We start from the raw sequence: 17,664 nt of genomic DNA on the forward strand, positions 1-17,664 counted from the left end.
CGCTGATTGCATTCACCTTTCTTGAAAAGGATCTATCTACATGCCATTGGGCATGGTTGCTTTGCATATCATCAAGAAGCCTCCTTGCCAGCTCAACTGGCTTGCTCATGAATGTTCCTCCTACTGCAGTATCAAGCATAGACTTTGACATTGGGTTAAGGGCATTATAAACTAAATGTAGGATTAACCAATCCTCCATTCCATGACTTGGACATATCATGGTGGCCTCCTTCATCGTTTCCCATGCAAGCGCTAGTGGCTCACGGTCTTCTTGTCTAAAACTGTAATATTAGAACGCAGTTGCATAGTCTTTGCTGGTGGGAAAAACTTAGTCATAAAGATATTAGTGCATTCATCTCATGAAGTTATACTGCCCTTAGGCAAAGCTAGCAACCAGTCATTTGCTTTTCCTCTTAATGAAAGGGAAGCAAGCGCAATTTTATAGCATTTGGATCAACATCTTTAATGCGCATCATATCACATATTTCAGTGAATGTGTTTAAGTGCATACCTGAATCCTCACCGGCTGAGCCTCCAAATTGGTTCAGTTGAACCAAGCTTAAAAGATTAGGCTTAATTTCGTAGTTCTCCGCTTCAACGGCTGGCTGAGTTATCTGTGCACGAATAAAATCATCATTAGGTAGAGCATATTCCCCAAGCTTCTTTTCGGCCATAGTGATTATCTTTTTGGGTTTTATCTTCTATGTTTGAAAAAGAACAAGTAACTAATTTTTTGGGTTTTCAAGTAAAATTAAAATAGTAAACTAATAACAGTAAATAAAAACTTAAAACTAAAAATAAGATAACTAACAATGCCTCTAGTAACCTTACCCGAATAGCGAAATTGCTTCCCCGACAATGTCGCCAGAAAAAGGTTTGATACCTCCGATCTGGATTAGGGATTGTAGTATGGTAAGCTTTTTCCCTAGGAGACCTAGGTTTAATCAAACCTTGTAAATCACTGCTAAATGGTTTATGAAGGAAACATCTACAAGACTTTGCTAGTGTATTTTATCTTCAATTTACCGGACCTATCTAGTTTACTTTTAAGGGGGTTGTGTTCAATGATGGAAATAGGTCAGGGTTAAGGTTTCACCAGCAGCTATGCACACATATATAAATAAAGCTCATATGTGTAACAAATAAAATAGAGATACAATATTTGTGATTAACACATCCATAAATACCCTTGCCCCTAAAGCCAGAGGTGACAACAGCCTAATGGTCCAACCATTGTTCTCACAGCCGCAAGCAACAACCGTTTTAAGTAAATACAGACCAAAAGCCTTCAGCTAGATGATTATGCTATGATTCTGAATGAATCACTAAACATGTACCGGTACTTTCCCCTTTCTGTCACTGAGGTTTTGCGAAAGCACGCCGCTCTCCACTCATCCCACCTCTTCCCTTGATCCTCTCGAATGATGTGGCTACCTGCAAATCACCAAAGCCGAGGCAAACGGACAAGGATACAAGATCAAAAAACTCCTATTTGATCCTACACACAACATAAGATTAGATGCACATAATTGCTGCGAGGATTCACCCCAACCTGCACCCCGTGAGGACTACTCACACATAATATCAAGATCAAATACAAAGATAGAAATCATTATGCAAAATACTTAGATTGAAATCACAATATTCTTACAATGGTCGTCAATTCTCAAGGAGATCTCTATTACAATGCTGATGGCTATGGCTATGGAGGAGATGGAGGATGGAATGTATGAACTATGGGGATGAATCTCCTTCGGTGTGTTGCAAATGGATCTGGTGGATGGCAACTCTATTTGGCGACGAATGGCTCTCTTTTCAGCGTCGGCCCCTTCACGACTTTTATAGTGTTTGACCTCGGGAACGTAACGGTGGGTGGTACGGGCGGACGGTACAGGCGGGGCTTGCCCGTACCGATGCCCGTTAAAGCCCATGGAACTGCCATTCTGAGTGTAGTCAACTTTGCCATCCTCTTGACGCGATTTTTTTTTAGTAATTGCAGGTCCATTTTCCATTATGACGTGATATCCTGCACAACATCCAAAAATAGAAGAGATTGCACACCTTTGCATTGATTAGGCATTAGTGGCAAGTTGAGAGGTAAACTTAGTCAATTTCTTGACTTTAGCCAGGGGTTCAAACGCGAGAAAATAGGGCGTATTTCACAGCCATCGCTTAGTCTCCAACTGTGGGAGGTGATGAACGCATGTGTGATCATGCACAACATGATCATTGAGAGCGAACGTGACGAACCTGTGCATGATGATCAACAATTTGATTACCAGGTCCCTCTTGCTGAAGTAGAGCATGTACCACAACAATTTACCGTTTTTATTCACATGCACCAAGAAATCCGATATGCAGGTGTTCATGCTCAACTTCAGGCGGATCTGGCTACGTATTTTATGGGCGAGGAGAGGAGCCTCCAAGAACACATGATTTAATTTGAATTATTGTATGAATAATTTCCTTTGTATTTGTGTTAAACTATGTCAAAATATTGTATGGATAGTTTTATGTGATTGAAATATTGTAAAAGGAAAACAAAAGATTTTGGGGGCGTCGGTTTGGGGGACACCGGTGTGGGAAACCATTCCCCAGATGGAGGAACGTCCACCGGCGCCCCCAATAGAGCACTGTCGGTGAACCTGCCGGCGCCTATTTGGGGTCGTCGGTGTAGATGATCTAAGTAGTTTATATTGTTATTCTGGGCCTGATCTAATTTTATTGGATAATTATCTTTGAAGACCTCGAATAATCCACAAAAAATGACAGTTGATCCACCGTCGGATATTATCAAACCATATCCACTACTCTATCCGTCAGATACCCGCTTGATCAATATTCACATCCGTATCCATATCCGGTGAATTCCTAAAAGTGCTACCATATCCTCAGAAAAAGTTGTGGATTTTAATCTAAAGTGAAAATTATATGGTACCCGCCCGACCTAAACGGGCCGAGCCAGTTCGTTTTGGTCCATGCAAATAGGAGGTGAGGCAAGATCTAGCATAGTGGTCCAACACAAACGGACCAAGGCATCCGTGGTGACTCATTTCCATCCGGAATTTATGTTGGAAATGCGTCGGTGTGGACGCGTCGCAAACTGACTATGTTTCCTCCCTCTTTGGGCCCAGGCCTACCTGACAAGCTAGTCTGCGATCGCTTTGCCTTCTATGCGCTAGTGCCGGTGGGTGGCAGCTATGTAGGCTTCTGCGCCACCATCAATGCCGCTCACTTTGTCTTCACACCTTTATTGGCAGGCGACGCGGGCCTTCCGTGCTAGCACCAATGCCACGGCTGGTAGGATGCCCTCGCCAACATTGATGGCGGGCTAGGTGATCCTTTTTAAGGCGTGTCGTTGTGCCTAGAGTTTTGGCAAACGCCCCACGCCATTCCCGCATCCAAGAGAGACACTACTCATGTACTGAAGAAACACTCTCGATGGACAAGTCCTGATCATGGAAGAAAGCGCGAAATGACCAGGAGGCGGGGGTCCTCGCACGGATGACGCCGCGTCATCTGGATGAACTGGCCAAGTGGCAGGGCTTGCCATCCAGCCATGGGAATCCGTGCTAGCGCAGAGGACACCTTCCATGCCTCTGGTAACCCCGCCGCATACACTAGCGCATGCCCCCGCGCCGACTCCAATGCCAATTGTAGGACCTCCAACACAATAATGGCCATGACCGTGGGAGCCACCGGTGTTCATCGACGTCGTCGACGAGGATTAGGCACCAACCCTAGCCAGCAAGTGTTTATTCCATTTTTTAAGCTTTTATCGTCTTATACGCACTTTGTAAATAAAATTGACAATATATAAATTTTATTATGAAAAAATATGCCTTGCCGCCGTCTACTCTGATCCGAATGAGCGAGGATGGTGATCAAGATGGACACTTTTGGTTAGACCGATGGAGATGCCCTAATCTGAGAAAAGTGTAAGAAAATGCAAGAGAGAATTTCTTATTTGGCTCTGGTTAAAGTTTGTCTTCCTTTCTTGACCCTGTCAAATTTCGTCTTTTTTTAACACAACAAAGTTTGGTTGGTCCTTATTTGGCTCTCATGTATAATTTAAGCACTAACGGTAAATATCTAAGATGACACTTTTGGCCATGAGACAATATTTGATCAGATTTTTTTAAAAAGGGAAAACGCTCTATTCCACCAGGGACACGTCCTTCCAATCGTCCTGCTTGCACTGGTGACATGCGCCCACGTGGGACCACCACCCGGGCTGTCGTTCTCTGCCCCCTCCGCCGCCCCTCACCGACGATGGCCGACGACATCTTCTTCTCTCTTCGACGCCCACGTCCCCGCATTGCGGCGTCCTCTCTGGACGTGTTTGGTGGCCCGGGCCAAGTGGGAAATTCCCAACCCACCCGAGATATTTAGTGGAGAAGTTGTTTGGTACCTCAGGTTTCCCTACTGCGCGCTGCCCACTTGATACGGAAAAGGGGCTCTTAGCCCTGCCCGGTAGAGAAGCTCGAAACGAGCTTCGCACCTCAGCAGGGCTGAGCTCGCCCGAAAATGCTCCCGCAGCTGGTCCCGAGTCCACCGCGGCACTCCACCCGCACGTTTTCAGCAAACCATTCTCCCCCTGCTCTGTCCACCAACCAACGCCACCACCGCACGAGACGCCGCGGCCGAGACGGAGCGCCGCCACCTCCCGCCACCGCGACCTCCATGCTCGACCTCCAACTCGCACTGCAGCAGTCGGCCGCCAGCACCGAGACCATGCACCGCCAATCGCCATGGCCGGCTCCACCGAGACCAGCGCCGTGGCCGCATCCTCGCGCGACGACGGCCTCCAGGGCCAATCTCGCCCTCACCACGCGTAGAGCGGGATGGGCTCGACCTTTCGGAGGCGGCTCCTCTCGCCGGTGGTGGCTCCTCTCGCCGGCAGCTCCTCTCGCCGGCGGTGGCTCCTCTCGCCGGCGGCGGCTCCTCTCGCAGGCGGCGGCATGTCGAATCCGAGCTCCTGCAGGCGGCGGCATGTCGAATCCGAGCTCCTGCAGGCCGGAAGCTGCTCATAGAGGTGCTTGGCGGCGACTCCCCATGCCTCCTCGCACCTCCTCGTGCCGGCAGCGGCTCCGGCGACCTCGAGGACCCGATTGCTTTTCTGGTCTTTCCATCCAAGGAGCCGATTGCTTTTTTATTTTCTATAAAAGGGCCTCTTTGTAAAAAGAACAAGGAAGAAAATCTCAGGTCAGATTGTTTTACCAAACAACATCTCTCAGCTTGTTTCATCACACACAGGCTAACAAACAAAGGGCAGAATCTGAGCTGAGCTTGTATAAGGGCAACATGTATGAGTGGAGATAGTGATTCTCCATTGCCCCGGTCTACCAAACACACCCTCTGTGGCCCGGCATGGCCGAGTCCATCTGCTCCAACACCAAAGGGAGGAAGCCCTGTTATGGAGAACCCTGGCGGCGCCGGCAACCCCTAGGTGTTGTGGGCTACTGGTAGGCCTGGAGGGTGGTGGCGAGCCGTGGGCGCATCTACGGGGATGCCTATGGGCGGGCGGCAGCGGCGCCTGGATGTGGGCCGTGGGGGACGGCGGCGAGTCCCGAGCGTGGGCCGTGGCGGATGGCGGTAGAGTCATGGGCGTGGGGGGGGACCTGGGCGGCGAGGGTTGGTGGTGGTGCTGGAGGCGCTGCTGCGAGCGGCCTCCATCGAGCCGTCAGGGTCAGGCTTTTTTGTTCTTTTTTCCTATTTTCTCTTTTCTTTACTGATCTATCGATGCAGTTAGGGGTATAAAAGTCCAGCAAACAAAAAATGTAATAGGAGTAGCTAACAGAATTGAGGGAGGACCAAATAAGAAACCAACCAAAATTTATGTATCAAGAAAAGAAGCAAAAAATTACCAGGGCCAAGAAAGAAAGGCAAACTTGAGCCAGGGTCAAATAAGGAATTCTCTCGAAATGCAATGTAGGCGTGTTTAGTAAAGCAGAATGCAAAGCTTAACCGATCGTGTACCGTCAGGATGCTATACAGTTCTCCACCGGGACCGCGGAACTGTATGTCGAGCTGGGCAGCAGACTGCATCGGCACGAAGTGTGTTTGCCGTACTGCCACGATCGACGACGAAGCTATTTGCCATTGGCAGTCACGGCGGGAGAGGCCACAGCGTCGCCATCGATCGATCGATCGCGGTCGGTGGAAGTACCACTTGGAGTTAAACAACAATCCGGCGAGCTTCTCCGCGCACAGACGCACGCACGAATTCGCGGAGGGTTTGACGTCCGAACCCCCAGGCGATGGCTCCGCCATGGCCCGCCCTTCCCAAGTCTTCTGTTCTGTCCTCGGGTCGGCCTCACGGCCGGCCGGAGCTGTCCTCGTGGGTTCTCGGGAAACGCGAGCCGTGTTCCGCGTCACTAGTCAACGTTGCTAATTGTTGTTCTCGTGTCGCGGCGCGGATGGATTTAATTTTCTCGTTTCCAGGAGGGATTGATGGTCTCGGGATTCTCCACTTCCACGATCGAAGCCTCCGAGCTGTGGCGGTTTTTGAACTCGTCGGCTGCTGATGTCGTTTGCACAAAGCTTCTTCGTAGGAGCATTGCATCAGAGATTCAGAGTACCAAATTCTTCTGATGTTTCAGTTATGTGTGTCATTCATACTGACGCGTCGACCTCCTCCTCGTACGTCACTACGTGCTCACGTATTCAGCAGTACAAATCGCACACAACAAGACGGTGGTTACAGGCAGTGGAGCCGCTCAGATTAGTGGTTGGGCCTCAACCGATGTTCGTCTTAACAATCGACTTAATTCCCAGCCGATAATCTTGTTGTGTTCTGCACAGCACAGGGGCCGACTACGTGGTTTGCCACTACATGCTTCTTGTCAGGGGAACAGTTCCAAGGAGTTGCAGCCACGGCATGCCGGTCCAAGCCAACAGTATTAACCGGATCATCATTCATTCCCTGTCCCTGACAGCGTATAGCTCTTGCAAACACAAGAGACAAGATGACTTGTTAGAGGACTGTGCTTGACTGACAGAATGACTGGTGGCAATGGCGTCTTGCTGGAGCAAGCCCAGCCACGGGAATGTGTTCTGGTCCACGCGAAGCTGCCGTCTGATTCGGCCTGGTAGTGGGCTAGTTGCCCATCTTTGGAGCCCACCGAAGCCCGGTTTCATACTGTTTTTCGGCATTTACAGGTCTGCTTGGTTCGATTTTTCTTCTTCTTGGAATTGTTGGTTCATTATGCTGATAATAGTCGGAAATTCAATTCGCCTCTTGATTGCATATTTGCATATATGCTTCCTTTACCCAAAGAACATATTTCTAATTCTAAAAAATCCTATAAAAAGTGTAGTACATCTCGACAATCTATCTGCGTCTGTACAGTTTCACGGATACTTTTAAATTCGTGAATTTTTCTTTTAGAATTTTTAAAAATTTGAAAATATATCAAAGATGCATCCAAGAGACAAAACATCACTCCCGATACTTGTAGTCGATGACATCCTACTTTGTAAATCTCGACTCTATCTAGAATCTTCACATCGTCAATTAGTTTGATAAACATGTGTGTATGTATGTCTATGTTGTACTTGTTGTTTTTTAGATAAAAAGTTTCTCCAATAATGTTTAAGGAAAATTACTATTGTCAAGTTATTAGACTACAATATTTTATGGTTGACTCGAACTTGATGGTTGTATTAGTCAGGTCTCTTGGGACGAGTTTGGATACTCCCATGGATTTTTTTTTCATGTTTCTGCTTCTAGCCTAATGGATGTTGCACGAGGGAAAACATGATTTTGACATGTTTTTGCATTATGATTAGATGTTAACAAAATCTACTGTTGCATGAGGGTACCATTTTCCCCCAACTTGATTGGTTGTTCACAAAACGAGTTTTTTCGGATGGGCAGATGCAACGCAATGCGTTTGGGTGCCTGCATAAGGCCCAATATGTTCAACTCACACCTCTACTAGGTGAACTTACCATCTATTAGTTCATGTTTTTGGGTATTACAAGTAGTCACACACATGTTAAGACCACAACAAATACATGTCCAGATAAAAAAGGCGATAATGATGTAGTCCTTGAGCCTGCTACCTGCGATCATCGGAGCGCCATGACCTACGATCTTCGGAGTGCCATGAACTACAATACTGCGAGCTACATACATCATAGCCATGTTGTTCCGTAAAGAACTCAGAGTATGATTGATCTGCCTCCTCTCTAGTCTTATACCCATTGTGGAGGTTCTTGTGGTAACCTGTCGCCTGTGGGCCGACCTCCTCCCATGAACTGTACACTTATAGAACTTTTCCATAGAACACCATGCACCACTTTATTTCTACTGACACAGAGCATATGAAACGTAAGATACATACTTTGCTAAGAATAGAAGCATGCATGATCATGTAGGTAAAAGCATCGCAAGTTCAATCTACCAGCTGATGAGATCGTAATAACGATCCCAACAACTATTATGGCGTGTCATCCTACCACCATATCAAAAGAGGGCGTAATCCTACCACAACATGTTCAGCGTAATGTGAGAGGTTAGTATATACATCCTCACATAATATAGAATCATTGGAAAATGTTTTCATAAAGTCCTAGCTACTTTAAAATATACAACCAACATTATTCATCATCATCATCATCATCATCACCACCACGTAGTAGTGCCTGTAGAGGAATGTCCTCAGCTATATCTGCATGTGGTCTTCTGCCATATGAACGAAGTTGTTGCCGCGAGATTTTTTATAGAAGAGGTGGCTCAGAGCCACCATAAGAGCCTCTTGGATGAACCCACGAGCATCCATGCCAACAGAGTATAGGGCATATTGCACATATGGAGGTGAATCATTGGTGATGGCTACCGCCAAGCTTTCACAGCCTCATTCATGAAGGACATGTGTACAACATCCTCCTCTACCAAGACCGACTTCTTCCCCTTCTTGGCACAATCAGCAAAACCTATAGCAGTACCACCACAACTAGGAGCAACACTAGTACACTAGGAGACATAGTCTGCTGATAGTCGTTATCAACGACGATGGTATTAGACTCATGCGTCTCAAAGTACTCAGCGAAGGTGCACCCAGAGGCTCACTGGTGCCCATGGCAAATTTGCCGGTGGCAAGGCCATATGAGAAGATCTGTCGCATATGGGTGTACTTGCTAATTGGCTTGTTCAGGTACTCGACGTCATTGGGTGAGCCTAAGATATGGTATATACAAAGATAGTATATTGTGACAAGTTAGAAGAGAAGGTAATTTCACAAGTTATGATCTAGATCCGGGTAGTACCAAGACAAGGCCTATGTAGTGCTTTTCCTCTAGGAGAATGGTGTGAGTGTCATCATCCCATCCGATACTGCTAAGGTCTCTAAACTTCGAGATCTTAATCCACCTTCATCTCCACTTACGCAGGTGGGTGTACACCTGCCGTGAGGACACCTGTTGGTAGTGTAAGCCTTTCTTGGTAACACTGGTCAAGTGCACCTCCTTGAACCCCTTTTCTGCCCTCACACCATTCTTAATGAGTTCACACATCTTGCTTTGGATGAAAATCGACACAAATGGATGCCACTTCATAGTGTCTTTCACCGCCTTCAACCCACTAGTGTTGTGGCTTTACCTGCCTTGGTCCTCCTCTTCCTAGCAAGCATGTTTGCAACAATCGTGTCATCATGGTCCACAACTACTGAGTGAAGGCCATGCGGCGATAGGATCTCTACTTGCTACGGGTATGTGATCAATTTTAATGCATTTTCCTGGGTCTCAAGTACAAAGAAATGGAATCTCATGTGTATCAATGAGGGCCTACGCAAACTCATCAAGGTATACGCCTACGTAAATGTCACTTAGAACTATGACATTGTAATGCACGAGATCTAAACGAAGTATAACCAACCACACTACACATGACTACACCATCGACATCGATAATCTAGATTGAGCAAGTTTTAAGAAAGATTTGGGCAATATTGAGCACGGTTCAACTATATTGAGCAACTATAAGTTAAACCATGCATATCAATAGTACCAGCAAGCGGGAATAGATCTGCTGATTCCTAAACTCAGATAAAGAACATGCTCAAAGATCTTAGCTAGTTGGGTCTGAACAACTCATTACCATCGGAGAAGAAGTTGTCGACGAACTTGGAGTCGATGCGGAAGTCCAACGGCTACCGTAGTAGATGTAGTCGTTGACCTGCTCGTTGGTGAAGCTCCTCGTCAGGAAGGAGAGCTCGAATGTGGGGATGCGTGATCTTGCACGGGCGGCGTGTAGCTTTTCCCTTTTTCGCAGCGAAGAACGGTGTAATTGAGCTTGCCTCCACGTGCAGTCCAAAATGTGCTTTAAAAAGCATGCGCACAAAGATTTAGAAACGACGCAAGAAACCAAATGCACTAAATTTGGCCTAGTGGATCCGACAAACGGTTTTGCGAGCAACCAACAAAGGTGACTTTCATTAACTATAATAATTCATTAGCTTATAGAAAAATCGACGAAACACAAGCACAACATCATACAACGTACACCATCACATAAATCTAAGCTTACCTCCATTAAGGTCTTTGTCACCATCTCGATAGCTTTGGCTAATGGAACATCTTTATTTATATCCATAGTAGTCTAGTGAACACTCCCAACCCTAACACCCAAATCCTTAACCTTTTGAGAAGTCCCTTGGCTTTGCTCATGTGTCGTTGCCGCCTCCGCCTTGCAGTCCTAACCACGCCAACTATATATTCTCTCTCAACTGTGCACTAGCCTTCACGTCGACGGTGTTTTCATCTGGCGAATCATTAATGTGTGAGGCTGATGTTGACAACATTTTAAAGGACAAGATACCATTGGTAATGACAAATGATAAATAAGTACAAGTAGAACACCTAAATTGACATTTGTTATACACCATTTTGTATTGCGGATTGGAAAAGTTATGACCATGTAATTATCTACACAATCATCGGCGCAACGGATTTTGGGATAATCTTTCGTCAAAACTAAAACTAGACAGCAAAGTTTCCGAAGGAGAATAAACGGTTTGAGATTTAAGAATTAAACAAAAAACACTCACACTAAGTTTGTGCAATTTCATCATATATATTTTTAAAAGACAAGAGGCGACTGCCACTATCGAATGCATAAATAACACAAGTAGTAATATGGAAGAAGTCAACAAAATAAAAAATTGATATCCATAAAATTCTTTTGCAGGTTGGAAAAAGTAGAGCAACCATCAACACCTCCCCTGCCCTAGTAAATTTGAATACTCGTCATCATCGCTCGTTGATTAGTTACTGTTCTGAACAAAATAAAGATTTGGACCAACACTGTACGAACACACCGGAGAGGGACGTGCTGCGGAGATTTCTCTGCCACCACCACCCTGCTGCATCTCCCCGTCGCCGTCTCCCTCAGATCATTTATTCCGTTCACCTGCCTTGCCCTCTCCGAATTGCAACCTTGCGTTCGTGCTAATCGCCTCGGCTCTGCCTCCCCCAGATTCCCCATCCGCTCCTCCCTCGCTGGAATCGCCGGCGGGGTCGAGGATTCGAGGCGGCGGCCGCCTGTGACCCCCCCTCCGGTCTCTTGTCTCTCTCGCGAGGATTGGGCCCGATTTGCAGGCAAATCGCCGGCCTTGGCCCCGTTTGTCCCTCGTTCGGGACCGGCGATCCCGGGCAGTTCTTGAGGTGGGTTCTTGCAATCTTTCCCCAACAGTGCTCCCTAAATTTCAGAAATTTAGGGAGCATTAGATTTGAGACGAGGTCTTTCCGTGTGCTGGAAAAGGCCTCGTCTTTGGGCATCCATGGGGTTCCTCAGCCTCGTGGGCAACTCCTTTGGGTGCTCGGCCTCCGGCGAGCGCCTCGTCTCAGCTGCCCGGGACGGCGACCTGCAGGAGGCGCGTGCGCTCCTCGAGTACAACCCTCGGCTGGCCCGGTACTCCACATTCGGCGGCCGCAACTCGCCTCTGCACTACGCCGCCGCACAGGGTCACCATGAGGTAATGCCATCTGTCTGCTAAACCAGCTGGAATTTTGATGTTTGTGCTGATTGGGCAAAGGAGCGGCACTAACATTTGTCCTGCTGCTGGTGCCATGTTTTAGATTGTTTCTCTCTTACTCGAATCCGGTGTAGAGATCAACCTCAGGAACTATAGGGGGCAGGTAAACTCAAATTTAGGTGCATTTGCTTATTTTCAGTTCCACATTCAGAGATGAACTGTTATATCTAAGTTTCCGGTTATGTGTAGACTGCTTTGATGCAAGCCTGCCAATATGGCCACTGGGAGGTTGTTCAAACGCTGATGCTCTTCAATGCAAATGTGAGCGTTTTGCTTGCTGCTCACTCTGTTTCTTTTTACTGCTTGGATATGTAGTCCTGAGGCGGCGAAATGTCTTTTCAGATCCACAGGTCAGATTATCTGAATGGAGGGACTGCTATCCATTTTTCTGCACTGCACGGTCATGCCCGGTGCCTTCGCCTTGTGCTTGCAGATTATGTGCCAAGCATACCAAACTTCTTAAACCAGACGAATCACAGATCATCTGAAGAAGTTTCAGATGCTGATTTCGATGATGAGTATGTCTGGGTCCCTTGCCTGTTTCTCCTTTTTTTTCTTATACGAATCTTGTAGTGATATACCTGTATTAGCAGTGGTTTGGTCAAGATGGTAAACTGGAAGGCAGATGGAGGCCTAACTCCTCTTCATATGGCGGCGTTGAATGGCCATGTGGAGTGTGTACAATTGTTACTAGACCTGGGAGCATGTGTTTCTGAGGTCACAATTGAAGATGGAACAACTATTGACTTGATAGGTATTTTGCAACTGTCTTTTTTTTTACCTCACTAGGAATTTTCCTTCAGGTACTTGTTACTTGTTGACTTCACTGTTCTATATAGTATGCTGTTGTTCTAAGTTCTTAACATTATAGAGATTCATACATTTGCATATAGTCCGCGAATTAACTTAAGTGATTCTTTGTCTCGAAATGTTTTACTAGTATTTTCTTCCATGAGAACTTTAATATACTCCCTCTATTACTGTATTTCAACTTTTGCACTTTGATGCAGAGATGATGGTTGTAATTTATAAGTCTTATTACTTTCATCTGACAGGATCAGGTAGCACCCCACTTCATTATGCTGCCTGTGGTGGAAATGCTGCATGTTGTCAAGTATGTTCTGGTAGTCTGATGGCAATTTTGTTGTTTAAATGTTGGGGTGATTTTCGCAACATCTGATAACCATGCACTGTTCAATACAGCTTCTTATTGCTAGAGGAGCCAACCTGTCTGCAAAAAATGCTAGTGGGTATGATTTTGAATTTCTGATACTTTGTACTAAATCAACGGTACTTAATATATATCGGAGGGAGTAATGCAAAGAACTATCATTATTGTTGTCATCATTATGATGTGGTTAATTTGTTTTTGTTCATTTGTCTTGTGCAGCTCAACCCCATTAATGGTAGCTCAGTCATGGCATCGAAACTCTCTTGAGGAAGTTCTAAGTAATGAACCAGGGGAGCGAATACGCACACTTCCTTCTCCATACCTGTGCCTCCCACTTATGAGTATCATGAGCATTGCTAGGTTAGTATACTAAATCTTGTGAAACTGAACCTTTTCCTGTCAATTTGGTTGCTCATGTGCAAATAAGTTTTGAGGCCCTTTCCATCTTCGGACGCAGAGGTTTCTAGGATCATGTCTATTATCTAAAACCCAAAATTCTGCTGCTAAATAGATTGTATTCCCTTTTCTGGTTCTTCAGTCCCCATATGATAAAATGTACAAAATAACCCTGCATTGTTTCTTATAGGCCGTCCTCTTTTGTTGTCGCATGTGTATTATTGACTTGCTTAATTATTGGTTTCCTATAGTATGATTAGACCACTATGTTGTCCCCAACCCCGCAATATGAAGATTGTGACCTTTATTTTGGAACGGGCTGTTATATTAAACTATTTTCACCAGTGCTTATATTGGTAACCATAGTAACATCTGATAGTTAGGTGGCTGTTTGTTTTGTAGGGAGTGTGGTTGGAGGTACCTAAACCAGTCACCTGTATGTATTGACCCATGTGCTGTCTGCTTAGATGGGAGCTGCTCTGTTGCTGCAGAAGGTACGCAGGGAAACATACCTTTTGCTTACATGATATTGTAGCTGGAGCAAGCTGACAGTAAGCACGCTGTCTTGCTTTTGGCCAGTAATTGCTAGCATGAGTGTCATATGAAGTTCATCAATTTGCTCACACTTTATGTTCTGCTTTGTATCCACTTTTAAAAACTGGGTTCATATGCACTTGGTAACTCAACAACTGCACAAAGTACAAAAGTAAGCAAGCTGTCTTGCTTTCGGCCAATAACTTCTAGCCTTAGAATACTGAACCTTCTCACCTATGCAGGATGCAAACATGAATTCTGCACGAGATGCGCGCTCTACCTTTGCTCAACCAGCTACACGTCAGCGAACCCCGCAGGCGCCATACCATGCCCTCTCTGCCGGCACCCGATCATCTCCTTTGTCGCGCTCCCTGGCACGAGCCCAATAAGAGAGCTCCCAAGGAACAGCCTGTCGCTGTCGTTCTGCACGACCTGCCCAGCAGTGAACTCCGACTCTGCCGCATCGTCGGCGGCCAGCCACCTGTACCGGGGAGAGCTCCACTGTGGCGCACGCATGCCACCGATGGGCTCATCCTCCTTCCGCTCCCTGAGCTGCCAGGCAATGAAGCTCAATCCATCGTTCTGCATGGGTGCCATGGACACGAATCCGTGCCTGATAAGATGCTCCAGGTTCGGGTCCAGCCTGAGCCGTTCTGCGTCCCATGGGGAGGGCAACCGGAGAGGTGCGTGGCCTCTGACGTTCAGCCCCATTGTTGCTACCAGTAGCTAATAGGAGTGAGTAATAAACATCACGTCCTCATTTTTCGCGGCCTTCTTTGAAGGGTGTCCTGTTTTTCCTGCTGTTATTTGGTATCAGTGGCGGCGCGCAATTACTCCTACATCGGTTTGTAAATAACCATGTGTTTGTGTACATTTTTGGGCGAGCAATGAAATTATTGCAGTGCGATTACTTTTTGAATGTGGCGAAGATTTTGTTTGAATCGTTAGCGGTTGAATACCCGAGAGCCTTTTCTTAGGAAGATAATATCGTGAGAGCTGTGATGAGTGGCAGGCACAAAGAGCTGGACTGGTCGTCGTTGGTAGCTGAATACCGTGCGTGCATGTTCTGTGTTCGCGCTTTTGGTGGTTCCTATAACCGTCCATGTGCTGCTCTCCACGTACTGCTTGTTTATCATTTGTACTTTTTCTGTTATCAAGAGCTCATTGGAGACACTGCAGAAGAGATCTTTCCCTTGATTAGAATTATAATTTAGAAAAGTAATTGTACTACACGAGTACATGACAGCTCTGTCCAAGAAAGGATGACATTGTCGCTGAACTGAACTGGCATCGATGTTTTTCAGCTGTGCCGGCCAAGGAGGTGCTCTGCATGATGCTACACTGGCTGCAAGAACTTGTCGTCAGGATGCTATTATTCATTTATTATTTGCACCTTTTAGGAACAGCATGAACGATCCCTGAGTTTAAGCGGGCTTGACTTGCTGTTGACAGCAAAGGTTAAGAGTGAGATATCTCCGAAGATAACATGTAAACAAATCTTGTTTCTATCTTAATTTCTTCGACATCAAGACAAGTAAGTGAAAGGAAAGTTAAACAGGACAAGAGGATACGTAATATAGTGGAAGGTCTTGATAGAAACAGAGTACAGGCGTAACTAACTAACTGTACACCGGAAATTCACATCTGATCCCAGCTATATGTTCCTTTTATCCAACAATATTTTTTGAAATGTGACAGAAGTTCTGAAAAATTAGTTGACACATCCATATCCACATTCTATGTGCTTACACAAAAGTTTCGTGAAAACCGACAATTTTTATGCTCTAGGTAAAAGGAAAAAAAAAAACCTCGTGCAAACCCTTATTTTAGCACTGAATTTTGGTATTTTACACATGTCACACGCAAAATTGGTTCTTCTTGAAATAGCTTGACATGCATATAGATTATGAAGATGGCCGTGTGTGACGTACATTTTCCCAATTTCGACGTTTAAAATTCATTTGAACATGCCACCGACGGCATAGAAAAAGAACATCATGCACTAAAAATGCTACGTGTGGCATAGCAAAAATGTTTTTCATTTTCTCGTTCGGTTTATCAATAGTATGTACATACTTGTAAGTGTCATACACAAAGCAGCATCCCCACCCATTATTAGCCAATTGGGGGCCCAGACTCAAAATAAGCCCAAGCGACGACCCCATTTGTCGTGGTGGCCCAAATAACTGTGTGGCAACCCCCTTGTCCACCCCTAACCTTGGGTGCCGGCTAGGGCTGCTCGGGTATGATTGCCATGCAGCGCAAGTAGGCCAAACCCAACCTCACTTTCCCCCTTTCCTTCCACACTTCTGCTTACTGCTCCTGTTCCCGCCCAACTGATACCGACATGCTTCGTTTGACACTGACGATGCCACTTATCACGTGCCTCCCCGTATATCATCCTACGAGAGGACAAAGGAGCTACAAAGGTTGTGGTAGGCGTGAGAGTAGGCCCGGAGGAAGGTGGAGACCGACTCCCGAAATCAATGACCTTGCAACCAGGGTGATATTCAGAAGGTGGCGCTGCAGTTGAAGGGCCTAAAGCACCATCTGCCCTGCGGAGTCTACAGGCTGCGACGATGGCTCGATTGCTGATTTCAGCCAAGGGATCACCACCGCATGCCGTTCAAGGAGATCCTTGTTGTCTTTCCCATCCGACTTCCATATAGATCGGCTCGCCGACTGCAAACATGTTTCTCCTTCGTCGAGATTGGCAGTGAGCCCGTCGATTTCAACACTATCTTAGCCCCAATTGGCATGGTCCTTGCTTGGCGTGGTACACAAGATTTCAACCTCAAGGAAGATGCATACATAAACTTGTTGTTTCTCTGATAGGCGCCACTCATGTTCGATGAAGGTGCCACCACGGGCGGCTGCAACCTGCTTGGTGCTAATCCAACGCCTCATGATGGTATCGACTTTGTGGACGCCGGCAACGTGTTCCACAAAATGCCTCACACTATCCCTAAAATTACCGAGGTGCATATTTGTCAACTTATTATAATTTGGATATCAACATATGTTTTATGCAAAAAAATGTGTATATGGTGCATAGAGTCTCGTCGTTGCAGCAGTCATGTCCATTATCCATAATGACTATTTTGAGGATGCTAAGGCCACACAAGATGAACCGAGGAAGAAAATAAGGATTAATAAGAGCAACAAACAATGTCCCATGTTGACACCAGAAAAAAGGAAAGAGGATTAGGAAGAGATTACCGCCATGGAATGATTTTGAAGACGGAGGTTTTATGTCATTTTTGGATGGAAATAAGCCTAGAACCCATTACAAGTGAACAAAATAATGTGGAACTTATTAGGGAGGATACATGTTGAATTTGATGAATGGGAATGCTACCACCATTCAACAAAATTGTGATGAATCGCAACAAGAAGTCTATGTCACATAGGTGGAGCCACATAAAAGAGACATGCATCAAATACCATGGGTGCTATGAGAAAATTGTCAAAAGGAATGAGAGTGGCAAGATTCACAATAATGATGTAATACTCTGAACTACGTTC

At 45.9% G+C, this 17,664-nt stretch overlaps 1 protein-coding gene across 1 annotated transcript; it reads left to right on the forward strand.

The window, feature by feature from the left end:
- The first annotated feature begins 11,549 nt into the window (after positions 1-11,549).
- Positions 11,550-15,058, forward strand: LOC124693628 (probable E3 ubiquitin-protein ligase XBOS32). Its single transcript, XM_047227111.1, has 10 exons — positions 11,550-11,978; positions 12,082-12,141; positions 12,228-12,299; positions 12,381-12,556; positions 12,632-12,792; positions 13,094-13,152; positions 13,242-13,288; positions 13,429-13,569; positions 14,008-14,099; positions 14,382-15,058. The coding sequence occupies exons 1-10, from the start codon at positions 11,784-11,786 to the stop codon at positions 14,867-14,869; spliced, it is 1,491 nt and encodes a 496-aa protein (XP_047083067.1). The 5' UTR covers positions 11,550-11,783; the 3' UTR covers positions 14,870-15,058.
- The last annotated feature ends 2,606 nt before the right edge of the window (positions 15,059-17,664 follow it).

This window comes from Lolium rigidum, chromosome 2 (assembly GCF_022539505.1).
Source record: "Lolium rigidum isolate FL_2022 chromosome 2, APGP_CSIRO_Lrig_0.1, whole genome shotgun sequence".
Classification (NCBI taxonomy): Eukaryota; Viridiplantae; Streptophyta; class Magnoliopsida; order Poales; family Poaceae; genus Lolium; species Lolium rigidum.

Coding starts and splice junctions, on each gene's coding strand:
- LOC124693628 (XM_047227111.1), top strand. CDS start 11,784: ATGGGGTTCCTCAGCCTCGTGGGCAACTCCTTTGGGTGCTCGGCCTCC. Junction 11,979..12,081: donor CCGCACAGGGTCACCATGAG/GTAATGCCATCT, acceptor GCCATGTTTTAG/ATTGTTTCTCTCTTACTCGA. Junction 14,100..14,381: donor CTGCTCTGTTGCTGCAGAAG/GTACGCAGGGAA, acceptor TCACCTATGCAG/GATGCAAACATGAATTCTGC.